Raw genomic sequence first — 26,336 nt, forward strand, 5'->3', positions numbered from 1 at the left:
CTGACATCAGAGTAGGTGAGAGGGGACTTTTCAGGAGGTAAAAGACGCTCTCTCCTCCTGCAACAGCAGCCCGACCCCCCACTGCCGTGTTGCCCAGAAGAGCAGACTGAAAGGAGGGTGCAGAAGCGCCCTATCAGGAGTGTCCTGAGTTAAGGGGCGTTTCTCAACCCCACCCTCAGTTCTGATGGCGAGTCCCCCAGGAAAGCATGCAGAATGGAAGAGGCACACTAGCATACCCCTGGCATTGCCAACATGCCACACTGTCTGCCATCTGCTTGTCAGGCCAGTGTTAAGAACTGCAGGGAAGGGTCAGTTAGGGGTCAGTTCCCAGGCCAGGCTCCTCCCTGGCTCAGCTTCCTTTGCCTTTGGACAGGACACTGGCCATCTCTTGGAATATCAGCTTCTCCAACGTCATCGTCCTGACTGGTTAGTAAAGAGGCTGCTGAGCTCTGAACACCACACTTCCCTCCCCCAGGGCACACAGACACCTGCCACCCGCGCCAGCAGGTCTGACATTTTGCTCCACTGAACAGCCTGGCTCTGTGGTTGCTGAGGCTCGGTGATCCCAGCCGGGGATGTGACCCTGGCTGGGAGGCTCCTGGCTCCTCCTGAGGACAGCAGGCAGTTGCCCCCCGCTGAGCCCTCCAATTACCCTGCCTGAAATAAATGCCCCCTGGACCTAGAGAAGGGTTTTTCCTTCTCCACAGGCAGGAAGGGAGATGCCGCCCCACCTGTCTCTGACCTGAGACAGACCTAGCTTCCCAGGGACCTCTCTGCCGCTGGGTCCTGACCACACCCTTTCCCCAAAGGGGAAGGGAGAGAGGGGGAGAGGCTGAGAAGGGGCGCGGCCAGGGGTGGGGAGAGTGGGGACAGCGCGGGGAAGGAAGATGGAGGTACACGGGAAAACAGCTTTCTCCTCCCTGGAGTTGGGAGCGATTAATCCACAGGCCTTTTTTTCCACTGAAATGTGAGCGTTTCAAGGGTGAGCGCTGCCCTCCCCGCCGCCGCGAGCGCCTGTGGTGTGTGTGCGCCCGTGTGCGTGCGCCTTAGCCTGTGTGTGCTACTGTCGCTGTCATCACAGATGTACCCCCAGCTGTCACTCCATTGCTCCGTCTCTGTGCTCGCGCGTGCTCTCTCCTCCTCTCCCCTGGCTTCCCCTCTCGATCTGTCTACCTCTGTCCCTCCCTCTTCCCCTCTCAGTTTGTTATTGACCCAGCAGCCCCGTCCCCTTGGCAGCGGCGGCGGCAGGCATTCCTCCTCCCCAGGCTGTTTGCTGCGTGCCAGGTCCCCGCTCGCGGTGGATTGGAGACTCCCACTGCGCTCCACTTGGCTGTGCTGTCTGGATTTCTCCAGGAATCCCAGGAGGGGCTCATTGAACGGCTCACAGCTACTTGGTTTAAGGAGCTTGAGGTCAGGGTGGAGAAAGGTGAGTGCTGTGCGCTGGTGGGAAGAAATAAAGGATTCATGGGTACAGGGTGGCTGGGGCATGGGGACTTGGGTCCTGTCTTTGCTGGGTCTCTGCCCTGCACACATGGAGAGCTGCTGCCGCCTCCTGCCTGGGGGCAGTTGCTGGGGCTGGGGCAGTGCTCAGGCTTGGGCATCTGGGCAGGCCACAGGGAACTGACCTCACAGTGTTGAGGACATGAGCTAGGATTCTGCTGGGGAGGGGGAAGCTAGGGAAAGGCCCAGGGGTGAGGAGGGCAGTGCCAGTGCCAGATGACAGGCCCGTGTGGCATAGAAACCAGTCCCTGCGGCAAGGGGACAGACAGCCAACAGCCCTGTGCCGTCTGCACGCCTGGCTCAGCAGACGGCCTGAGGAAGTTGGGTTCTGTGGGAAGGAGGTGCTGGCGACAGGGCTGGGACAGAGCGCGGTGGCTCAGCATGGGGGTGGCAGGCTGGAGCGCTGAGCTGTCTGGGGCACAGGAATTGACCTCCTAGTCCCAGCCTCTTTTCAGGACGCCCTCAGCGTGGGGCTGGGGCCTTCGGGCAGCTGTCCTTGGACAAAGCTGTGGAGGAGCCCTTCCCTCGCTGGACATGGGTCCATAGGGCTGTGGGGAAGCCACCTGGTGGGGGCGTGGCTGGGAGTGGATGGGGGAGAAGAGCCTTGCAGCTCTTCCTTGGCAAACCCCAGGCCTGGTTCCTAGTGGTCCTGAGGCTTAGTGGGGGCTGTGGACCTAGCTTAGGGGGGGTCGGTGGTCTGCAGCCAGGCTTGCCGACCTGGCTTCCCGACCCAGTGGGGCATGGGTCCCCGAGTGGGATCAGGACAGCCGCTCTCCGCAGCCCCGAGGCCCCATTTGATGATGCAGAGATAGGGGGCCTGACTAGGAGTCCCGAGCTCCCACTCAGTTCCAGGTCGGCTGCTTTGTCTTCCCCTGAGCTGTGCAGTCTGTGTTTCAGGGGTGATGGTGGGGAGGCTGGCTCCTGGCTGTCATGGCATGTTGGGCATCACCTCGCTGTGACTCAGATTGACACTCTGCAGCTTAGATAACTACACCAGCTGGGGGAGGGGAGGGCAGCTGAGCACGTGGAGATGGGCGGGGGAAGTCCAGCCTGAAGGGAAACCCACAGCAGCTTCCTGCACTTCCCACCCCACCTCCCCATCGGCACAGTCCCTGGCGCTGCCAAAGAGGGAGACCAGGAAAGCCAGCCGGGGGTGGCAGGAGAAAGAGGAAGGTTTTTAAAGAAACCGATCTGGTTTCTTTGGGGTTTGGCTGGAAGCTGTGTCTGGGGCTCAGATAGGCAAACTGTCCCATTTCCTAGGTACCAAAGCCTGGGTGGGAGGCTGCTTTGGGCTGGGTGGGCAGCATGCTGAGGGGGCAGGGATTTATGTAACGTTGGGGTATCTGGGGACCTCTGGGGTGGGGAGAGGAGAAGGAGTGTAAGCAGAGGCAGTCTCTCCCCTCTCAGGGCCTCCCTCCTAACTCCCAGATCAGGCCTCCTCTGGCCCTGCCAGCCCGGCCCTGAGCCCAAATCCAGGGCCTCAGTGAGCACGTAGCTCATTCATGAGGAGTGACGAGGGGTTTTTCTGTTCTGCTTCCCTGAGGGTCTGTCTGGGATTGGGAACGTTGCACAAGGAAACCAGGTGCAGGAAGCCAGGGGTGAGAAGGGGGAGTGCATTTGAAAATGAACCAGGAGGGTTTGTCTGTTCCAAGTACAAATATAGAGATGGAAAGCCTGCTTCCGTGCTGCTGGCAGCATGTGTTTGGGGATGACCGGCAGGGAAAGATTGAGAATGTTTCCTGAAAGGGCCTGACCGCCAGGCTGGAGGCAGCAGGAGGAGAGCCCAGCTCTGTACGGCCCCTGCCACACAGGGCTCAGCCTGGGGCATCCCACCACCCAGGTCTCTCTCTGCCCTCCTGGGGTGGGGAGGACCCTGTGAAGTGGCTCCAACCCCGACCCTGCCTCTCACTAGCCGGTGGCCTTCACCTCTCTGCAGAACAAAGGCGGTGCAGAGGAGGCAGCAAAGGCCCCTTTGCTTCTAGGTTCCGTGAGTCTGGTGCTGAGGGGGACCCTTAACCTGAGTCTAGGAGCCTTGACCAAAGGGAGAGAGCAGGCAGCGTGCACACTGCAGGGCCAGTGCGCCGTCTCAGGGGCCAGGAACCCCAGGTCCAGGCACAATGGGCATTTGCCGGCTGCGTGGTTCGGACACTTGACTTGGGGGATGGACAGGCAGAAACATCAGAGGAAGGGCCCGGGTGCCAGGCCTGTGGCGGGTTTCTTGGTGGTTGCCAGCTGGAGTCTGAGCCCACTCCACTTGGAGGATTACCCTCCACCTGGGGGAGAGATGGCTGGGGCCCAGGCACGGAGAGGTCAGGCTCCCAGTCCTAACCCCAGCATCTGCCGGGAATGAGAGCAGGCAGGCTGCTCCTCGCCATGGGGCTGAGGTGAGGTGACCCCTGGGGAGGCAGGTCCCACCCCCGTCTCCAGGGGACACCACACTCACTCAGCTCGGCAGGAGCACAAGGAACCTTCTGCTCTCACTGCTGCCTCCTGTTCCATCGCTACCTTCCCAGACCTGGCTTCCTGAGCTCCCAGCTCACCCTCCTCACCTCAGCACTCAACCCTCCACCGGAAGGGTTTCTAGAAAGCCCCCTCCACTCCCTTGACCAGATCTTGGCCCCTGGGGTTATCCCTGCTGCATCTGTGATATTTCCGGACAGAGGGCAGCTGGGGGAGGCCCGGTGGCATCTCAGTGCAGCAGGGCACAGAGCTCGCGTCCCCATCAGTAGGAGGGGTAAGGACCCATGTCTCCTCAGCTCCAGTGAGAGAGCAAATGAGGAGACGCCGTTACTGTGAGATTCTGCACAAGCGGAAGGTTGCATCTGCCCTGCCCTGCCCTTTCCTTCCTACATCGGGAACCTCGGTGTGTGGGCAGATCAGGGCAGAACAGACCTAGACCTGTAAAGGCAGCTGAGTTAGGAGCTTTGCCACCGACCACTCGGGCCCAAAGCTGTATTCTTCCATTACCTAACCTGAGGGAAGTTACCTAACTTCCCATGCCTCAGTTTCCCCCTCTATAACATGGTGTTAATAGTACCAGTAACCTCAGGGAGTTGTTATGAGGACTAAGAACACAGGCGTTTGCAGCTATGGTGATAGCTTCTCCCCATCCAGAGGCTTCTGGAAGGAGGTGCTAATGTGAATACCCTCACCTCTCTGCCCAGGTCCCTGCCACTTCCTGCCTGGCGACTGACTTCCAGAGACTGACCAGCATGACCTCCTGGGAGGTGCAGGATTGGCTGGGAGAGATGTGATCGAGCCCAGTCTTCTCAAACTTAGATACACATACAAATTGTCTGGATCTTGTGAAAATGCTGATTCTGATTTTTTAAAAATCCTCACCCGAGGATATTTTTTCTATTGATCTTTAGAGAGAGTGGAAGGGAGGGAGGGTAGGAGGGATGGAAAGAGAGAGAGAGAGAGAGAGAGAGAGAGAGAGGTGAAACACATTGATTGGTTGCTTCCCCCACATACCCCAGCTGGGGCAGGGGATCAAACCTGCAATCCAGGTAAGTGCCCTTGACTGAGAATTGCACCCTCTACTCTTTGGTGCATGGGCCAACACTCTAGCCACCGAGCCACACCAGCCAAGACATAAAATGCTCATTCAGGCCTGGGGTGGGGCCTGAGATTCTGCATTTCTAAGAAGTTCCTAGGTCGGCCCATGCTGCCGGTCCATGGGCCACACTGTGAGCGGCAAAGGGTTGGAGCACACAGCCCTGTGTTCTCAGGGACGTCCCCATTTGACTGCTTGCAGCTCATGAACCCTGTCATCCAGTCCAAGTTCTCCCAGACAAGCCCGGTCAAGGAGGACCCTGGTCTCTTTGTCTTGGGACTGGGACAGAAAGTCCTATGAAGACTGGGAGCAAGTCCAGCACCCAGAGCTCCAAGGCGGTGGGACTTGGAGGCAGGAGATCTTTCTGGCAGGACCCCCTGACTCTTTCCACCCTCATTCTCCACCCTGGGTGGGGACTGCCCTCCTGGGTGGCATTAATTTACCCAGCAGCTGGCCATGCTTGCTGCAGCCGTGCTCCCCAGCTTCCTAATGTAGGCCGGGGGGCCTTCGGAGGCAGGAAGGAGCCCTTTGGTTGGAGGTGTGCCGGTGGGCAGAGGGCCGAGGAGCTGGAAAGTGCTGGGCCCAAGCCCATAGTTCCTGAAGGGCCACTTCTCTGGTGCCCAAGGAGGCAGAGTCAGGTCCCCAGGGAACATTCCCGTCACAATTCTCTAGAGTACAAGGGCCAGCAGGGTCCTGCCGCCTTGCAACACACCGCCTGTGGGTCTGCATCGTGGAGACCTGCCTGCCTTGCTTCGTATGGGACAGCATTCTGGGGATGGGGCAGCAGGACCTGCACTCGAGGCCACCGCCTCCACCGAGTGCTGCTTGCTGGGCTCCTTTCTGGGAGGACGCAGACCAGGGATGGGTCGATGAGGAGTCTATAGGAAAGGGCGTCTACTTGAAAGAGGAGCCCTAGCTGGTTTGACTCAGTGGTTAGAGAGTCAGCCATGGACTGAAGGGTTATGTGTTCAATTCCAGTCAAGGGCATGTACCTCGGTTGCAGGCTTAATCTCCAGCCCCTCCGGGGAGGCAACCAATCAATGTGTCTCTCTCAGATGGATGTTTCTCTCTGTCTCTCCCCATCCCTTCCATTCTCCCTAAAAGTCAATGGGAAAAACATCCTTGGGTGAAGATTAACATAAAAAACCCTAACAAACAACAACAACAAAAGAAAGAGGGAGGAGAGGGGCTCTGGTGGAAATCGGGCCTGGGCTTGGGCAAGGGGGTTCTCCACCACCTGCTGCCCTGCAGGAAGCTGGAGAGAGTGGGGGCAGAAGGTTGGATTGGGTCCCCATCCCTGTGTTGGTCTGAGCAGAGAACACATGTGGCGTAGGGCTTGCTTTACCTTACTTCTGGGCCGGAGGTGTCCCTGTACACCTGCCTGCTGGGGGATCTCAGGAGCCGCCAGGCATCTCACTCCGCTGCCCGCATGCTGCATGTGAGGAGGAGTGCAGACGGGCTGCCGGCAGGGCGCGCACGTGTGTGTGTGTGTGTGTGTGTGTGTGTGTGTGTGTGCGCGTGCACATGCCTAACTGCACGGCTTTCTGTGGGTGTGTGTTTGTACCACGTGCTGGGAGCTCCAAGCATGTGTCTGGGAGCCTGGGCGCCCCCCTCTGAGCACACTTAAGTGTCTCCCCACAGGGGCCATGCCAGGTGACAGGCACCAGGCAGTGGATGAGCAGCCAGGCTCAGAAGCTGCAACTCCATTCCTGACCTAATGTGTGACCTTGGGCAAGTTGGTCATTGTCTTCTTGCCTTGAGGGGCCGTTGGCCTGCCTAATATGTGTGGGTGCTGTGAGCTTTTGCTATGAGGGATCTTGCTGGAGTAAGCGATTGTTCTGAGGATCAGGGCCTGAGGGGCAGAGAGAGGGTGGCCCTGCTGTCTGTGGTGGAGGGGTGCGAACACCGTGTGTGTGTGTGTGTGTGTGTGTGTGTGTGTGTGTGTGTGTGTGTGTAAGCACGCCCTGCAGTGCGTACCACGTGATGCCACAGCCTGGCGCAGGCTCAGGATGCAGCACGTGCTCAGAGTAGAGCAGCAGGGCCACGTGTGAGGTTGGTGGTTCAGGAAGGAGATGCCTCATCGGCCTGCTGCAGGCTGCTGGGGTTTCTTCACATCTGCCAGGGGCTCAACATTCACCTGAATTACCTTCTAAGGTAATTTTTGTGTTAAACAGAGTAATTGTTAACTCTCCTCCCTGATTTAGATTGATTCTCACGGAAATTCCACCCATTGAGTACTACTGTCATCACTTTTAGAGCTAAGATAACTGAGGTCCATAGAGTTTTGCTGTTGGCTTAAGGTGATGCAGCGAAGGAATGACCTGGCAAGGGTTTGAACAGAGCCCTGCCTGACCTGGGCATTCGAACCAGGATCCTGCCGGGGACAACACCGGCCCTGCCCTGAGCATCTACCCCATGCCTCAGCCCAGGAGCTTGGGACTGTCCAGTTGTTGAGACGCAATCTGCCAGCCCCTGTGAGGCCTTCACACCCCGAGTCTTCCTGATGTGGCAGAGCGGGGAGGAAAGACAAAGGCAAGAGCAGGAGGGGCCCCTCCCCCCCTGAGAGGGCTGCCCTTGCTGGGAGCACAGCTGAAGGCTCTGTGGGGGTCGCTGTGTTCTAAGGGGGTTCTGCCACTCTCCAGGAGGCAGCTGTAACCCAGGGGGTGGGGGAGAGGCTCAACGAGACACCAAGAGCTGCAGCAGGGCCCTAGATGCCTGAGGGAAACTCTGCTTCACTCAAGATTTCAGAGCTGAACATGCTAGCTTCTCAGCAGCTCTCTCCACCTCCTCAGCTGTCTGCTTAGCTCTGCCACTGGCTTCTCGGGCTCCCAGAATTAACTAGGCCTGTTGGGGGGGGGGGAAGGGGGGGAGGATTGCAACCAGCTATCACCCAGGGATGAACTTGGCAACCAAGAAAGATCGAACTCTAGGAGCACCCAGGGCAATAGGTGACAGGGCTGTGCCTTTGGGAGCAGCAAGAGGTGGGGCTGTTAGCAGTCTCCCTCCACCCCATTTCCCACCTCACTCTGCGTGTGCTGTTGTGGCAACCACCACAGTCCTGTGCCCACCTGATGGGGCTGGGGGCCTGTCTCAGGGCCCTTGCCATACCCGGCAGGAAGTGGGGACCAGAGGAGGGCCTGTGTCCGCTTCATGCGTCACTGGGTGGGGGCAGGGCAGGCCCTTGAGACCCTAGAAAGGGCGAGTCCCCTCTTCTGTCCTCTCTGGAAGGGAAGCCTGCTCCCTGCTCCTTCTGGTTCGCAATCTCACCCTCTCCTCCGTGTCCCTGTCTCCGTGCCCCTGTCTCTGTGTCCCTGTCTCCTGCTGGAGCAGCTGCTGCAGCAGCCCGAACCCCTGAGCCGCTGAGTCTTATTATAGCCGGCGAGGAAGACACACACTGCGACTCACCTCACAGGCGAAGGTGGAGGGGAAGCAGGGCCCCCCCCAGCAGCAAGAGTGGGACCTGGGCCGCACGCCTGATGCAGCGGCGGGGTGCGCCGGGGTGCGCCGGGGGCCCGCTCTCTGCCTCCTTGGGGGCCATGGTAAGAGTGGCAGTGGGACCGTGACCGGTGTTTTCCTGTGGCCTCCCTCTGCACCTGGCAGAGATGTCCCTTAGTTTCCACACTCGTGTCACAGAAAGGCCCAGACCGAGGAGGCCGTATGGCTCTGAAAACATTTTAGAGACCAACACACCAGAGAGGCAGCACGAAGAGGCTGGAGGAGGGGACCCTGGGGAGAACCTGGGCAGTTCCTGAGCCCCACAGCCCAGAGCTCAGCACTGCATCTAAGACTGAGGGCCCCTGGGTCGCCTGAGCCCCGACACCACCCCTGATCACCCCGGGAGGTTGACGTTTTCCTGGTTTCTCTGCCCCTCAGGCCTCTCCTTCCCCCACCCAGGGATCAGAGCTGGAACAGGAGAGGGAATGACTCGCAGTGTAAAGAGACACCGGGCCCTCTCCCTAACCCCTGGGCTGGATGGGCCTGGGCCTCAAGTGCCTGCTCTGCTCAGCGCGTCCTCTTTCTCTCTCTCAGGACTGACAGGTAGTGCCTACAAGGGATCCTCTGTCCCAGCCGTGCAGGGCTGCGAGAGCTGCCGCGTCACCATGCTGGCCCCCGGCAGTGGCTCCAAGCAGAGGACCAGGCTGGCCCTGCCGTGGAGGCAGGTCTCCTGTGAGTATGGAGGGGTGGGGGCTGGGCGCAGGGCTAGCATGGCCTGTAGTGATGCGTTTGGACTGCCTGGAGGTCTATCTCTTTCCGGGAGGCCCCAGGCTTGGCTCTGGGAACCCAGGAATCACCGTGTGCAACCTGCCATGCTTTTGGCATCTGTGAGGGATAAAGAAAGAGTCGCTGCTGAGAGCCTCAGTGGTTGGATCAGGAGCTGGAGTCCTGTCTCCCCACGTCAGTCTGCTCCGGAACCAGGAAGTCCACCCCAGGCCCAGAGTTTCCAGCTCCTGTGGCCCCGATGCTCTAATGTGAGCCTCCCTCTTGTCTCGCCTGCTGGGTGACCGTGGAGACCCTCTTATGCCTCAGTTTTCCCAACTCTGAAATGGAGGACTAGTGGGCTCTTGGAATGTGGTGCTGGAAAGGGCATTAGGGACCGGTCCTGTGTATAAGGAATCAGGCCCTCTGTTTCCCATAAGGAAGCTTACAAAGTTGTCAGAGTGCAAGAAGCCCCGAGAATTCTCTTCAGGTGCGGTAGAGGGACATGGTTGGCGAGGACCGGGTTGCCCATGGTGAGAGGTAAGAGAAGGCCCTGAGGACATACACTGCCAGACTTCTCCTCTCGCACGGCAGCCTGTCATGCATCTGCCTCACACAGCAGCCTGAATTATTCACTACACACGCGTGGCTGATCCCCGAGCCATCAGCTCCCCTTTCAGCCTCATTCTGGAATCACTCAACACTTCGCAATACAGGATCCCGTTTTCTTGTCACCAGGACGTTCATGCCACTCTGAATTTCTTGGGGGTGGGGAAACAGTGGCTGCTGAGTATGTGGAACTTTTTGAGAGGGAAGCTGAATGGGTTGGGAAAGTGAAGCCTGAGGAAGGAGATTTTTACATGGCATGGTGGGGCAGTGTCCGGGGGTTGGCGGGGGCTGACCTGGCAGCAGATGGGCTCAGAGGGGTGACAAGGTGAGAGGTAGCAGCAGGGGCCCCCATGTGGCCAGAAAGGGTCTCCAGTTGGCTTCCATGGCCATGCCTGTGCTCACCTCCCCTCGGGAAAAAAGAGGCTCAGGTGTCAGCCTTGCAGTGTGTCTCTCAGCTGTCATTGATCCCCCAGGCAGGGGAGGGATACAGCCCCATCCTGTTCCTTCCACGTCTGCCCTTTGGAAAACCAGACAACCAGACACCCACCAGACACAGACTCAAGACCACCCCATGCAGGCACGCTGGTCAGGGTGGCTGCTGCTTCTCTAGCTGGGGCCAACTGGGCCATGGCCTGGGCCTGGGCATCTCCAGCGCCTCTCCAGCTGGGCCTTTCCTCTGGCTTCTTGGGGCTGCCTTAGTTTGGTTGAGCTAGTTTGAGCTCATCCCTTTTCCCTTTTATAATGCGCAGACTTCTCTGACTATTCAGGATGACAGTTAAGGGTTTTTTCAGTCACTCTTAGAAAGGGTTGCTGGACAATGGAATGACCTACCCTGTTGTGATTGTTCTCTGAGGCCCCCCAGGCTTTCCACAGGCCCGGCCCTTTGCTTTCTACTCAGAGGGGGCCTGGGCAAAACATGGGACCATGAAAAGAATTATGTTAATGGATCCTTTCTGCAGAAATGCTGCCCTGCAACCCTTAGGGACAGGAGTTCAGGCTCTGGGCACGGGTGCCTTCAGAATGAGAATAAATATGGAGCTTGTCCTAGGCCCCATGATTTTCAGTGGCTTGGGCACACGTACTCTTCAGTGTGAACTGGAACTGCACATTGTATCCTTGTCATTTGCACAGCCATCTCTGGAGTGAACCCTGGGTGTGCTGGACTCCTGGCTGGTTCTCACGCTAAGTTGAGGGCCCCGTCTTGGATGTGGGCTCATGCAGATCTGACACACTGGGAGGTTTGGGGGGCAGGCTTGGAGCGCCCCTTTGTGCCCTCCCTTCTGTGTGGCATGTCTCAGCCTAGTGCAGGTGCAGGTTGGGGGTGCGGTGCGGAGGGGGAAGGAAGCAGCAGTGTGGCCATTTTCTTTTGGAAAGAGAACGTTCTCCTGGCAGTGACTCTGGGAGAGGAACCTGGGGGCAGGTTTCTCAAGCATCCTTATGCTCTTCATTTTGTCAACATCTGTGGTGTCAGTGGGCCCCAGCTCCCAGGAGATCAGCCGTGGGAGGCCACATGAGCTGAGGCATCTTTGTGGACCAGCGTTGCTTACCCTCTGGGCTCAGGCCTGCAATTCTGCAGGGTCATACTGCATGGCAGGGATTCTTTGGCCAGATGTGCTGTGGGCAAGGAGCCCTGCTGACACCATGCGAAGTCCATTAACATGGAAGTATTTGGGATTTTTAAATTATCTTTTTATGTGGCCAGTAAGTGTTTGTGCACTGGTTGTGGCTTGGGCCATTGTGGTATGAACTAATTAGGAGGGAATAGAGGCAGGAGGAGGTAACTCCCACCTGACACTTTCTTTCTCCCCGTCCGCCCACCTCCCTGTTTCCCCACCAGGGGTCACCTGCTGGATCGCCCTGTATGCTGTGGAGGCCCTCCCCACCTGCCCTTTCTCCTGTAAGTGTGACACCCGCAGCCTGGAGGTGGATTGCAGTGGCCTAGGCCTCACCGTGGTGCCCCCAGACTTGCCTGCTGCCACCCGAACTCTCTTGCTCTTGAACAATAAGCTGAGTGCCCTACCAAGCTGGGCATTCGCCAATCTGTCCAGTCTGCAGCGGTTGGACCTATCCAACAACTTCCTGGACCAGCTACCCCGCTCCATTTTCGAGGACCTGACCAATCTGACTGAGCTGCAGCTGCGCAATAACAGCATCAGGACCCTGGACAGGGACCTGCTGCAGCACTCGCCCCTGCTCCGCCACCTAGACCTGTCCATCAACGGCCTGGCCCAGCTGCCCCCTGGCCTTTTTGACGGACTCCCTGCCCTGCGCTCCCTGTCGCTACGCTCCAACCGCCTGCAGAGCCTGGATCGGCTGACATTTGAACCCCTAGCAAGTCTGCAGCTACTGCAGATTGGGGACAACCCCTGGGAGTGTGACTGTAACTTGCGTGATTTCAAGCACTGGATGGAGTGGTTCTCTTACCGAGGTGAGCACAGCCAGTCCTGCCTGGGTGTGAGGAATTGGGAGGGTCACCCCTGATCCAACGCATTTCCTGGAGGCTGGGCTAAGGTCAGGGGAGAAGGGGTGGCCCCGCCTCTTCACCAGCCACACTGAAAGTCCCAGCCGCCTGCAGCTCCAAAAGATCAGCAGGGCAGGGAGGCTGGGGTGCTGCTCTCCCTCCTCCCCCACTGACCCCCTTCTTCTCTGTGCCCTCTCCCCACTCCCTGCCTTTCTCTTCTCTTTTTCTTTTAGATGGACTCATGGTAACTTGATCTTACTTTCATAGGTTTCATGAGGGAACTTAAAGACACAGTATACTTTTTCTCTGCATCCCACTAGATATGGCTCTGGGATTCCCTAGAATGGTAGAAGGAGAAAGAAAACCACCCTTGCTTTTCTGAATACAGCAACCTCTTAAATATCCATCATTTCTGGATGGTGGAATGTAATGTAAATCCACAGATAAAACCAAATTTTTGTTTTGATGATGATCTCAACTCTCTCTTCCAAGAACGTTTGTTATCAAAGCTTTAATAAGAAGCCAAATGGTTTTACTTTCTTTCCCTTCCCGCTTTCATTACTGACGAAGTTCTATAATGACCTATGAAGTGATGAGATGGAATGGGACAGGAGGGCAAAGAATCAAGCACAGTGGCTAAAGGTGCCAGATCTGGGCTTGATTTGTGGCTCTGCCACTGACAAGCTGTATGATCTTGAGAAAGTGATTAATTCCTGTGTCGGCACACTCATCTGTAAAATGGGGGGTGAATAACGTGTCTATCTCATAGAATTGCTGTGAGGATTAAATAGGTAATACATGTAAAGTGTCTGGAAAACAAAGTAAGTCCTCAATAAAATGCATGTAGTTTTGTTCATTTGCTAGTAGTAGTCATTATATGAAATGGACTTAATAAGACACAATTTGGTGCACAGCACAAAGTAGAAGCTCAATGAATATTTGCTGAATGAATGAATCAACATAAAAAAATCTTTGTGAAAGGAATGCTAACATTTTTCATCAAAGTCTCACTCCTTCATTTCATACGCAGCCACAATCTCAATTATTTGCAAGACAGTCTCATGTGTTAATTATTAAAAGCATTTTACATGCTGTAAAGTGCCATAACATGTTAGTCACTATGATAACAGTTCCCATTTTTGTGATTGGGGAAATAGTCCTTGCATAGTACCTAGTTTACAAGCATCATTCCATGTACATTATCTGTTTTAATCCTCATATCTAATTGAGATGGCCTTATTTTATAGCCAAGAAAGGTAAGACTCATAAGCAATTAAATACATCATATTGTACAAGACGACAGGCTGGATTCACCCTCAGGTCTTTGGAGCAGGAAGATGAGGTTGCCCCCTGTCCGCACCCAGCTCCTGCCCGTGGAAAGGCTGCCCTGGACACATTCACTGCATGGAAGACTTGCTAAGGCCACCCAGGCAGTCAGCATCGGGGATGGGGGTGGGGACTAGAGGCCAAGTGTCTTCAGACCCAGACCGATGTGCTGTCCCTAGGGAACATTCTTGCCCTTTCACACAGTCATCAGAAACTAAACTCTCAGCACAAACGGGCAAGGAATGGGAATGTATATTTTCAGAAATTTTCAATAGTAGAGTTGTTGTCAACGTTGCACTCCCTCAAAAAAAAAATCCTGGGTTGTTTTCATCAGCATCCTGGGGAAAGATTGATGCCTATTGTGCACAGCAGCTGGGGTGGGAGAGGGAACTGGCAGCGGCGGGTGGCAGCAGCCAAGTCCTTGCACAGGCACTGTTGCTTGCAACTAGATTTCACTGGATCTGACTGGCTCCCGGGGCATATTCGGGCAACTCGTTCTCCTCAGCTGCCCTCTCTCTCGCCCTCTCTGTGCTCTGCTTCTCCATCTCCCCATGGTGGAGCAGCTTCACCATTGTCATGGTGAACCTGTGCACCCATCGCTGCCCCCTCCTCTTCCCTCCCCCCACCCCATTAGCACCTTTGCTCTCATAGGTCTTCAGGATTTCCTCCCAAGATGCCTCTGCACTCAGAGATGCTGAGGTTGGGGTGCTGATGGGCCATTAGATTGCTCTAAAGGGGAATAGAGAAACATTCTCGCCCAACCCCTTTTTCTCTGTACTCCAAGGAGGTACTCCTAGGCAACGAAAAGGTCCTGCATGGAAGAGTGGTGGCTTTGGCAGTGACTTTTGGCTTTTGTCCTTTTTGTGAGGAGAGAGGCCCAGAGGGACAGGATGTCATGTGGAGCACAGTGCCCGGGCTCACAGCAGGTGGGCGGCGGGCAGGTTCCGGGAGAGGAGGGAACTGCAGTCTGGCCGGGCTCTTGGCCCTCTCTTTGCACTGACAGCTCTTTCCTGAGTGCCCCACCTGTCGGCATTGCCTTGCCTGGTGGGTCAGATGGACTGGAGCAAGTAGGATGACTGAAATGGTTGTGTGCTTCTCCATAAAACGGGAATCATACCCATTTTACGTGGCTTCTGCATGGATCAAATGATGCGATATATGTGCCTCACCCACCATGGTACTTGGCTCAATAGATGCTAGCTTCCTCTTCCCTTCCTCTCCTATCCACATGACCCCAGGACTGACCACATTGCTCATAGAAACTAGAACTTCTGGGCCTTCCGTTTCTGGGACCTGGGGATGGGAAGAGGGAGTCCAGCGTCTGGATGCCTGGTCAGCTCCTCCTTTTTTCTCGCCCAATGCAGGGGGGCGCCTGGACCAACTTGCCTGCACCCTACCCAAGGAGCTGAGAGGAAAGGACATGCGCGTGGTCCCCATGGAGATGTTCAACTACTGCTCCCAGTTGGAGGGCGAGAATAGCTCGGCCGGGCTGGATAGTCCTGGGCCACCCTGCACCAAGGCCAGCCCAGAACCTGCCAAGCCCAAGCCAGGGGCTGAGCCCGAGCCGGAGTCCAGTACAGCCTGCCCCCAGAAGCAGAGGTACCGGCCTGTGAGCGTGCGCCGGGCCATCGGCACCGTGATCATCGCCGGGGTGGTCTGTGGCATCGTCTGCATCATGATGGTGGTGGCTGCTGCCTACGGCTGCATCTATGCCTCCCTCATGGCGAAATACCACCGGGAGCTCAAGAAGCGCCAACCGCTCATGGGGGACCCAGAGGGTGAGCATGAAGACCAGAAGCAGATCTCCTCTGTGGCATGACAGCCCGGCCCTACCTGGCTCAGGAAGGAAGGGCAAGGAGAGCGCGTGGAGACTGCTTCTGGAAGAGCTGGCCTTCTCTCTGCCACAGTCCCCAGCTCCACTCCTTCCCCCTGTCCCAGCCCAGCCCTCCAGCAAACCAGCCACAGTGGGACTTCCAGTCTCTGGAAGCTGCCATTAGGCTGAAGGCTCCGGCTGATGCTCCTCCCGGGGCCACCAAACCTTTGGCTCTCCTTGAGCCGCTGGTCGGTGAGAAGAAGGAATATGTGTGCAAGTGGAGCTTCTGACTGAGCACTCCCAATCCCCTTCCTGCGCTGGGTGTAGTCCACAGCTAGGTGCCTCTCCCTACCTCTTGCTCAACCTCTCTCATCCGCATTTAGGGGCTGGGGAGGAAGCAATATGAGGGCAAGGGGTTCATTTCTGTGGCTCTCTTTTAAGCCAGGAAGATATTCTTAACCACCCTTCAGTGTGAAAGTTGGGTCCAGCTTTCAGAAGCTGGTACTAACGTGCAAGCCCAGCAGTCCCGTCATCGGCATCTAGCACTTAGAAACACCACGCTGTGATTGCAACACACTCCCTCGGCTGAAGCCATTATGCCCCTGTATCTGCTAGAGACCACGCCGACCGCGTTGCTCCTGGATTCACTAATTTACTCTCACACTAACTCATAGCATCACCAGCGAAATCACATCAACTGAGAAAACCCCACACACGTGCACACACAGTCACATGGAGACAGAGTCAGGAGAACTCGGGGAGCAGAGCGTGCTTCCCCTTGGGTGTCTAGCCCTCAGCACTGAAACTTCCGCTTGCTTATCGCCGTCTTCTCAAGTCAACAAGGAGAGAAACCCAAACTGACAGCACAGATGCCTTTGAGATCCTCTAAAGTGGGCCAAGTGGATGAGCCTGCCCGTCACCATGGTAACCCTGTCACCTGTCCTGCTGGGTTTTCCAGGGAAGCAGCCCAGAGGCCTTGAGGCTGTCGCGCCTGTGGATGGCAGCCTCCTGAGCGCCCAGGGGCCAAAGTGCACCATCACTGCCAGCCCCGTGGGGACACCCACCGATTCCCCTCCTGCGGCCCGCAGCCCGCAGCCCGCAGCCCGAGAACCATTGCTCTGCACCCCTCCCTCCTTCTTCAGCACTTCTGGGCCCATGACCTCGGGTGGGGACTGGGCCATGCTCTGTGCCTGGTGACATCTTGGGAAAGCAGGTGGCCTCCGTGAAGCTCGCTGCCTGCTCACATCTCCCACACAGAGACTACCGCACTCTGCTCAGAGGCTCCCGTGATGGGGCTCCCTCTCCCACGGGTTGGTCTGCTCAGTCTGGCTCCCCAGAGTTCTCCATTGCACCTGGACTGGGCTCCAAACCAGAGCAAGGGCCAGGGCTCCTGTTTGTTCCTTGCTTGAACCTACACCAAAGGGGCAGAGACGCCTGCTTGCAGAGTTGTGGGAATGGCAGAGAAGAGGGCTGCGTAGGGTTCAGGTCGCTCAGTGGTGGCCCAGGAAGAGGTTGCCAGAACACGAGGCCTGGGTTTGAGGAAGGACAGGGCAGGCCCAGCTCAGCTTGCACCCCTCAACCCTTGTATCTCACAGAAGAGCATAGTCGGGGAGAGGGCTTGGAGGAGAGGCCAACTTGCCTTTGGAAAGGCCATTCTCCAGCACGGGGTGCCGAGGGCGCCCCAGCAAGGCTGCTAAATGCCCTCCCCCGTGTGGGGCACAGGCTTCCTCCTTTTGGTTTGCCAGCTGAAACCAGATGTGGGGATTTCCTAAAGGGAATGGGGCAGGGGTGGACATGGTCAATAGTGGTATCTTCACCTTGAGACAGAAGATTTTTAAAGGCAAATTATATTTCTGGTTTGTTGTTTCAGAAGACCAATAAAGACTGTATTTTCCTATGTACTTCCTGGTTTCTTTGGGTGGGGAGGGGATGTGAGTGCTGGGAGAGTGGCTTCCTGCTCCCCACCCCCAAGCAGCTGCACACAGTGCTGTCAAATGTCACCCTGATGTCCAGAGCGCTGTCAGACAGTGGGAGCCTCCCATGGCCTCGCCTTGGGGTGCAACCGGGAGGAGTGGGGGCCAAGTGCAGCAAGCTCGGCCATGTGCTGGCCTGACAGGAGGGTGCATGAGCCTCAGGCTGGTTTCACTGGGCAGCTGCGTGGCTTATGGAGTGAGACCCATCACTGCTCCATGCCCGGTGGGTGCTCATCTACTCTGGCTTGAGTGAACCCACCCTGAGAGTCCAGGGCAGATAGGCCCATGTGGCAGGAAGGCATACATCTGCCCAGAGGACCCCACTGTGTAATGGAAGGTGAGGGGCTCCCTAAGATCAGTTAGAGGACTTCTTGCTGACTGGGTTTTATCAGCTTCTGTGAGTTGGTGAGGTTTGCTGACATGAAGGAGGAGCCTGTTTCACCTAATACCATCTTGCACTTTCAAGACTGACCTCAGGGGCAGGCAGATGATACTCTGGGCTTACAAATATGATCTCTCCACAGGGCTCAGCAGGCAGGGAATCAGGATTATGGACTGGGGGCCTGGGATGGGGGGACCAGGAGAGGAGATGAGGGAGAGAGTGAGGCCTCTGGGGTTGCTCGTCCATCCCAAGCCCTAGTGGCCCTCCTCTAGGCCTGGACTGTCCTCTGGCTGAATGGGCCTGGACTGCATGGTTCATTAGTCTTCAGAGACCAAGATGGAGTGTTCTCCCTCCCAGCTTTCCTTTGGATGCTACTCCAATGAGCCAGGAGCAAACCCCAGGGAGAAGCGAACCATCAGGGACCCCATTTTTGGAGCTCAGCAGGGCTCCTGATAGAACTGGGCTGTTCCCCTTTCCAGTGGTGATAACTGTGGGGCGTTTCCCTCCTTCCTGGAGCCATAACGCTTGTAGCAGCCCTGGGCCCCACAGCAGCAGTGAGGACAGGGCCCCTCACAAGTGTGGCGCAAGTCTGGGCAACACGTAGATGCATTATCCAAGTCCCATCCTGAGTGCGCACAGGTCTCTGGTTAGGCTCACTCACCTGTGGGCAGGGCCCTAAGGAGAGGAGCCCCGTGCAGCTCCAGGCAGCAGGCCCAGCACACAGGCTGTCAGGGGCACGTGTGACTTGCAGAACGTGTGGTAGACAAACACACTTGCAGAGTATGGTGCCCACCGGCATTATGTTTGTCAATATTCCCTAACTAGGGCTTGGAGAATTGAAAATAGATCCTGACTAAAAAGTTAGGTTTATAGAAATTTTGCAATAACTGTTGCTAAATCACCTGCTTAGAGATGAAAAGAATCCCTCCTCATTCATCTGCCCTCTGTACGAACCTGTGGCACTAGACACACCTTTGCCGGGCGCGGGGCTGGCCTCTTTGGCTGGTCTGAGTGCCCTTCTCCCAGGGCACAGAACCACACATGCTCATCCTTCCTGGAGCTCACATCACACACTGCCACCAGTTTCCAAGGGATGAAACTGCCAGGTCAGCAAACAAGCTGCCTACCCTGCCTGGAGCTAGAGGCCCCCACCGGGCCAGGATCAGGGAGGCGGAGCCATAGGCCAGAGAGAGGAAATTAAAAGAGAAGAGCCCCAGCTAATTGAAGGTCTCCAGAGCCTCATCCTTTTCCTGTCACATCTAGGCACCCAGAGCGTCAGAGCGACTGCCTGCAGTGTGTTAAGCCAGAGGCACCAGGACACAGTTTCTATGACAACCCCTCGCAGCTCCAAATCAGCTCTGTGTTAAAAATGATTTCAAATAATTGGAGAGTGCAGGAGAGCCCAGCCAGCAGCCTGACCCTGTGTCCCTTCTCTTTCCTCAGCTCCCAGGTGTGCAGGAGCGGAGAAGGCCCAGGATATGGAGGGAGCAGGACAGGCACAGACTCAACTGGGACCACAGGACAGTCTTTAGGGCAGCGGTTCTCAACCTGTGGGTCGCGACCCCTTTGGCGGTCGAACGACCCTTTCACAGGGGTCGCCTAAGACCATCCTGCATAATCAGATATTTACATTACGATTCATAACAGTAGCAACATTACAGTTACGAAGTAGCAACGAAAATAATTTTATGGTTGGGTCACAACATGAGGAACTGTATTTAAAGGGCCAGAAGGTTGAGAACCACTGCTTTAGGGAGACAAGTTTGGGGTAAAAATTTGGCCTAGAAATGGATTTAGAATTAGCTTTGGACTAAGAAAAAAGAGGTGCCTGAGACAGCCTGGTGCCTTTCAAACCCCGGGCTGGCGCATCCTAAAGATGGTCCATATGCAAGTGTTCCTAACGTGGGTGCTGAACTACATCAGGCCAAGTCACTCTCCCCCACCCCTTGTCCCAGGGTGGAAAGCAGCCAGGAGCCTGACCTGTGCCCTCCTTAGCCAGGAAGACAGGGTTAGACCTTCGCTGCCTGACCCCAGCCTACTCCTCCATCCCCTTTGCCTTGAATTCAGCCTGAGGGGAGAAGGGGCACAGGTCCTGCCTGCCTCACCCCACTGCAGCTGCTGAGTGCTTCCTCGTGGCTAAGGGGTCCCCGGGGAAGCAGGACAGGTGCCTGATTCAAGGAGGCATGATGGCTGATGCTCGAGTGGCCATTGATCGTGCAACTTTTCAGAACCCAGCTGAAGTTAAGACATGGAAGCTGAACACAGGCCGCGTTCCAGGACATGGTGGTTGTCGGATAACGAGACAGGTGCCCGGGGCTTTTTTAGGCACCAAGAAACTGCGAAGTCAAGGGCGCTTGGGAGAGCCATTCATCACATTTGAGGCAAATTGCAACACAGGATAGTGAACCTGGGCCTTAAAGAGAGGTGATCTGAGTTCAAATTCTAGCTTCATTATTTATTCGCTGTGAGACTTTGGGCAAATAACTTTTCTGTGTCTCAGTTTCCTGATCTGTAAAATGGAGCCCAAAGCCTTGGCTTCACCGGGTACCCTGAGGGCTGAACGGGAGTGCGCCTGGGAAGCAGATTCCCAGGGGCTGGGCACATGCCGAGCACACAGCGAGCTCCTACTTTAGGATTTGAGTCACAGCCCCGTTTCTCTTCAGAGGGTCACTAGACCCGAGGTGGTGGAAGAGGGAAGCAGCCGCTGAGGGGTGGGAAGCAGGTCTGGGTTGCAGTCTCCGTCCTGTGTGACCTTCAGCAGATCTCTTAACCTCTCTGGGCTTCATTTTACTCACTTCATAAATTCTTTAAGATTCCAGGTGATACTGTTTGATAAGTAAAATGGCCTGGGAAGACTCCACTACCCTCAGTTCCACATGTCACCGGGGAAACTCACAGCTGATAGGCAGGGGTCCTCCTGCTATTACCGTGTGCCTTATCCGTGACATCGACTCACACCTTCCCGGCCTCGGCGGCACAAAGGGCAGCGCCTACCTGCAGCAATGGCTGTCTTCTCATCCACTGTCACGGCTACAGCTGTGCTCACTGTCACGACTCCAGGCTCACCCGGACCTTCTGGGGAAACAAAAATGGCAAGCCACTTTCTCAGCAGCCGGGGAAGAGCAGGGGTTGGGGGAGACCAAGAAGACAAGTATAAATAGCAGGTGAGGACATTCCTTGAAAAGCTGAGGGGGTATTTGAGAAAGCTGTTGCTGTGAAGACTGTTACCACCAACCACTGGCCAGGGCAGAGCGCCTCCTGAGGCCCAGACGCTGCCCCCTTTCTGTGCAGACCTGAACCTGCCAGGTCATACGTCGTGGGCCTGGCCGCGGAGACAATGCAGTGCTGTCAGTGTCACTAAGGAGCAGTCTCATTTGAACTCAGGGAGCCTGTTGCAACCGTCCTCTTGACACGCGTTCCACCCAGAAGAGTTGTGTTGCATCAAATGACTCTTTCTAGCAGAAGGAAGGCTGCATTCCAGGTCTCAGTGGTTGCAGATCCTGAATGGTCCTTCATCCGTCACACGAGTCAGAGTGACCTTGACAGCCCTTCCAGGAAGCCAGACACCGGGGCTGCATTTGGGCACAGAAGGCTGGCTGAGGCTGAGGTCCGAGGCACTCCATAAATCCTGGCCGTGGTGGCCCGCCCACCACCACACCATCATCAGCCAGGCCCTTCACTGGCTGTGCGGCTGGTCACTGCACTTCTAGGACTCTGCCAGGCTCCTGCAGGGCCAGGCCTTCCCTTGAGTTGCTCTCCCTCCTCTTTTAGGAGCCAGGCCCCCAGAGGTGCAGAGTGCAGGTGGCGGCTTCAGCTCCCCATTAAAACAGAGCTGTCTGACTCTGAGCTGGTGCAGGCTGGTGCATGGCTTTGGGCTTATTTTTTTTCATCCGTCCATGGACCTGGCTTAGCTTTCAGAAGTGCTCTTATCTATGGGTCAGGTTCCATTATTAAGCATCCCAAGGAAGGGGAAATTTTGCCACGTGCTCTCTAATTAGAACGTCATTGTGAGACATGTTGAAACAAACGGGCCATGAGGACCTTGTTGTGCGGTGATTGTTATTACAGTTGAAATGGTACTTAAATGAACACTGGATTGTCTCACCTGCTATTTAGCTAAGATTACCCATCCCACCTTGCTGTAATCAAGTAACCCACAGAAATGTAAAATTACTCAGATTCTAGGAACTTACAGTGGTGAGGTTGTCCTTGTTTGTAGGAATTTGCCATGATAAAGCCACAGGGACCACATAGAGAAGTTGGCTTCCTCACCTTGCTTCTAGGAATGTCTGGAAGGCGCTGCTGTGGCTGACCCCCTGCGGCTCTCCGGGCCCACAGGCTGCTTTCCCAGACAGACCTTCTCCTGTACGTGTGCTCCATAGGCTTGTGGGAAACACCCAAGTGAAGGTGTGGGGGCCCTAATAACACAGTCGGTGGGGACATCAGGAATTTCAGCTCCTGGGTCACCTCGCACCTGGGGTGACTGAGCAGGGGGGCCAGGCCTGGGGCTGGCCCAGGAAGAGGTGGACTGTGGAAGGACCAGTAACGGGCTAGAGCTGCCTGGGCACCGGGGAGACTGCTCTGTGCTGGTGGGTTTCTCGGGGCGCTGACAAAAGACAGAGCTGTGAGCAGAGCTCAGCCCCCTAGGCCCAGGCCAAGGGCAAGGGAGTCAGCCCAGAGAGGCAGAGGGAAGCCTCCACTCACCGCAGCTGACTCCTTTGCCTCCTTGAGACTCCCCCTTCCCCTTAAAATAAATTTGTTGCTGTTGTCTTCGGGGAGAATGGGAGTGTGCAGAGGTGTCTATGTGTCTCTAAGCATATGCATGAGCGAGGGTGTGAAAAAGGAGTGAGTTCCTGCCTCCCAACTCAGCCTTCCCTCTTTTTGGGTTGCCAGCTTCCCTCTCTTCTTTCAGCTCAGTTCCCACCCACCCACCTCCTACCTCACCGCCACAAAAAGCTCCCCAGCAACCAGCAGGCAAGTCCCAGTGACAATGCGGGCAGGAGGGAGCATCATCCTGGGCTGGGGGCAGGGCCAGAGAACCTCCTCGGGTGGGAGCCCCTCCTTGGGAGCCCTTGGTGCTGCTGGAGCTGGTGCCAGAGAGGAAGAGCTGCTCACTCCGGCTCTGAGTGGACAGTGTGAGGAGGGACTTCACCTCGGCTTTGAGCACCTCCCTCTGAGCTTTTGCCAGGAGTGACCGCACTCCCTGGCGCTTCCCTTCCTGCCTTCCACGCAGTGCGCAGTGCAAGGCCCTGAATTCGGGGGCAGACCTTGGTTTTAGGATGGCTCTGTGGCTCCCTCTCTGTGTGATCCCGGGCAAGACACAGAACCTTTCTGAGCCTCAGCTTCTCCCTGTGTGAGCGGAGGGGTGTGTGTGTGTGGGAGGGGCCTGGGCAGGAGGAGCTAACAGCATTCACCATAGAGGGCTGTACAGGTAAGAGTGTTCCATGTGGAGAAGCAGTTTGTAAAGCACAGTAGTGATGCATCAGGTGGGAGGAACAGGCATAGGACGGAGGGTGGGCTGAAGCACAAGGTGAAGATGCCATCCAGAGGGCACAGCCCCAGGGAAGCCTGAGGGCACCTGGGTCTCCTCAGCATTTCTCCACCAGAAATGGAAGTGGTGGCTGGAAGGGTTTGGTGGGGGACATCTTGAAGCGGAAATGCAAGTCTTCATTCCAACTGACTCCCAGCCCGCCCCTTCCTTTCAGATGTCTCCGTCCTCCGCCCTCTTCCTCCTTCTGTTCCCCCTCCTCATGGGCTCACTCTGACCCGGGGTGGGGGTGGGGTGGTTGGGGGGGTGGGGGTGGGGAGATGGATCTTCCTAGGCCCTCTTGCTCCACCTCTGGGCTTAGGCTGCCCCAGAGGTGACCCAGTGGAGCGCTAGCTCTGCCCACACTCTTGGAGCCCGGGACCAGTCCTTCTGCCTCTGTAGGCCACAGTCTCTTCACGTGGAAACCAAGAGTGTGAGGCTGTGCGCCTTCCAAGGTCCCTTTCTGTTGAAACATTCTACTATTTTCTTGGTGCTCTGTTAAAGTCACTTCATTTTTCCTTTTGCAGCCATTTTTCAGAGTGGGGGCTGGGTGGAGTTGGGTGCCTGCAGCTCTGAGCTCCTTCCTGGTCCTTGGACTAGCGGGGGTTGCTGGCTTGGTCCATGGGGCCCAACCTTGGCTGCCCTGACTCCGACCCTTAAAGCCCCCAGTGGCCTGCCAGGGAGAGGCGCCCCTTTTTATGGGGTGTCTCTGAGGAGCAGGCCAGGAGCTCAGTGTTGCTGCCATGGGCCACCCCAGGGAGTGGCGCCCAGGCTGCTTTCCCTGCTTGGGAAGAGCCTTGGGGGGCAGTGGCGTCAGCAAGTAAAGTGCTACTTTCACCTGGAGGTTTAAGGAATTTTCAGATACTCAGATGTTTAGAAAAACAGAAGAATCTTAGAGAGAAACTCATCCAATACCCTTCTATTTGGAATTTGGGCTAAAATTCATCTCCTCTAGATTTTTGGTCAAATCTCTTTCCTCTGTTCCATGCTAGATTTTTAACCGCCATCTTTGACTGCTGGTCAGAGAATGCGACGGCCCGTCCTATACACAGCGCAGGGACCAGCTGTGTGGCAAGGCCCAGCGAGCTTCCTCAAGTCGCTACTGTGCACCAGGAGGAAAACAGGGAGGAAGCCGGTAGTCTGGGCATTCTGCTTTATATCAGAGGAGGGAGAGGGATGCCCTGGTCCCGCCCGGCCGGGAGCATGGGGTGTGGATTACCTGGCCCCTCTGGGGTACGGAGATTGAAGACAAAGCTGCCAGCAGGCTGCTCAGCGGCCTGGCGGTACCACAGGGGGAAGTGGTCCATGGTGAACACGCTGGCCTTGTCCTCAGGGGTCAGGAACTTCCTGCAAGGAGAGAGATTTGGTTCCTCCCTTCATACCTGGGAACATGTTTATCCCTTTCCTTTCACACACAGTTATCTTGGCTGGGCCAAGAGAGCAACTCCCCTCTGTTTTCATGGTAGAAAATATGAGCTCCTAATTGGTGGCGCCCCAGACGATGTCCTCAGCAATTCTTGCCTCTTCCAGAGTCAAATGTGTTGTATCTGATGGCACATTAGGAGCTAGAAGAGGTATGACGCCTGTATTTTGAAAGAATACTTTCCATTTTTTATTTTAACTGCTTTGCCTGCAGGGTTTATTTCTTTTGGATATAGTCTAATTTCTTTTTGTCTGACTAATTAGCGTTTCTGAATGGAAATTGTATAGTCACCTCATCGCTGAGCTAATACAGGAGCATAAATTCCCCCCAAATGGTTACTTCAAAAGCTCTTGCCTCTAGGTTTTAGAATGCATTATGAGGTTTCTCTTTTTGAGCAGCTTTATCTTGCTAATTATGGCTTAGCATTCCCTGAGCACACACCAGCCAGCAGAAGGGTGCATTGGTCCAGAAGCAGAGTGGGAGGCAGGGAGAAGCCGTGGGGCTTAAAAACGTCACTGTGGCTAACCCGTGAGGTGGAGAGCTGAGGCGGACCTTAAGACTGCCTGGCTCACATGTTCCAGAAGCAGCCCTGCCTTGTTGCCCAATTCCTAGCTGCCAGTCACATCAGGGCTTGGGTGCGGGGAGCCCCTGGGATGCAGTGCATGTGAGGCCGGTCATGGTGGCTGGCTTGTCACTCAGGAAGGCCTCTCTGTGTGAGGTCTCCCCCTGCCGTTCTGTTCCCAGGAGACGTAGAAGGAGGCTCAGGGAGTGCCAGGATGCTTCCTCCCTTCACACTCTCAGACAGGGTTCACTTGTCCAACCTTGGCCAAAGACCCGTGTGATTTTCGATTGGGATAAAGTTTAAGGGATGAGGAAGTGTGAGAGGGGAGTAAGCTTGGGAGGAAAGCTTCCCATGCTGTTTGAGGCCTCAGAGTGAACCCACCGTTTACCTATCAGTCCTTCATCTGAGTTATCTGCTACGTCTCTGACAGCCATGGGAAAGGGTAGAAGGCAGCATGCTTCCCTCTGTCTCCACTTTTGAGGGAGTAAGGGGAGGTAGGGAGAGGGGAGAGCAACTTCATTTGTTTTCCTAGAAAACCTCAGCTTTCCAGCAAGCATGGACCTGACACAGAGTGCGGGAGGAGGCTCAAGATGGCGCGCCATAGCTGAGTGCGCTTGGGTTTAGCGAGAGGAACAGCCAGTGGGTGGGAGGTGAGGACGGGGTCAAGTCTGCTCAGGAGCCCCTGGGTTCTTCTCCTCCGGGTGCTTGGAGGCCCCCCTTCCTACTTGAGCCTGGTGGTTTGCAGAGCTCAGGTGGCTCTGCTCAGCCCCCTCCCTTCCAGACCCCTCCCTGGGCTCCCACTCCCCCTTTGCAGCACTCGGCAGGGAGGACAGTGGGCTGGCTGGTCCCTGGCAGCAAAGCTGGGCTTCGCTTGGAGCAGGGCTTCCCAGCCTCAGCACGACTGACACGCTGCCAGGGGCTGCCCTGCGCTTTGCAGGAGGGTTAGCAGCATCCCTGGCCTCCACCACTAGATGCCAGTGACAACACCCCTCCAGCTACTGCAACCC

The 26,336-nt window shown here is 56.2% G+C and overlaps 2 protein-coding genes across 5 annotated transcripts in view; one reads left to right on the forward strand and one right to left on the reverse strand.

Annotated features, from left to right (window-relative positions):
• The window catches only part of CACNA2D4 (calcium voltage-gated channel auxiliary subunit alpha2delta 4), a 111,673-nt gene that overhangs the window by 25,558 nt on the left and 59,779 nt on the right, over nucleotides 1–26,336 (reverse strand). For all 3 annotated transcript variants that reach the window (XR_009451287.1, XM_059683963.1, XM_059683962.1), the window contains exons 25-26: nucleotides 24,564–24,691; nucleotides 20,812–20,892 (exon numbers count right to left, since the gene is read on the reverse strand). Coding sequence is in view for 2 of the 3 variants with exons in the window: in XM_059683963.1 (XP_059539946.1) it covers nucleotides 20,812–20,892; nucleotides 24,564–24,691 (209 nt within the window). In the remaining variant the exon portion in view is untranslated. The remainder of the gene's footprint in view (nucleotides 1–20,811; nucleotides 20,893–24,563; nucleotides 24,692–26,336) is intronic.
• Nucleotides 682–17,341, forward strand: LRTM2 (leucine rich repeats and transmembrane domains 2). Of its 2 annotated transcripts, XM_059683965.1 has the most exons (5): nucleotides 682–982; nucleotides 1,266–1,426; nucleotides 9,086–9,223; nucleotides 11,700–12,290; nucleotides 15,014–17,341. In XM_059683965.1, exons 3-5 carry the CDS (start codon nucleotides 9,157–9,159, stop codon nucleotides 15,466–15,468), a joined length of 1,113 nt encoding a protein of 370 aa, XP_059539948.1. In that variant the 5' UTR covers nucleotides 682–982; nucleotides 1,266–1,426; nucleotides 9,086–9,156; the 3' UTR covers nucleotides 15,469–17,341. The 2 variants fall into 2 exon arrangements, with proteins under 2 accessions (XP_059539948.1, XP_059539947.1); XM_059683964.1 differs by having other exon boundaries at nucleotides 682–1,426.

This window comes from Myotis daubentonii, chromosome 2 (assembly GCF_963259705.1).
Source record: "Myotis daubentonii chromosome 2, mMyoDau2.1, whole genome shotgun sequence".
Taxonomy (NCBI): Eukaryota; Metazoa; Chordata; class Mammalia; order Chiroptera; family Vespertilionidae; genus Myotis; species Myotis daubentonii.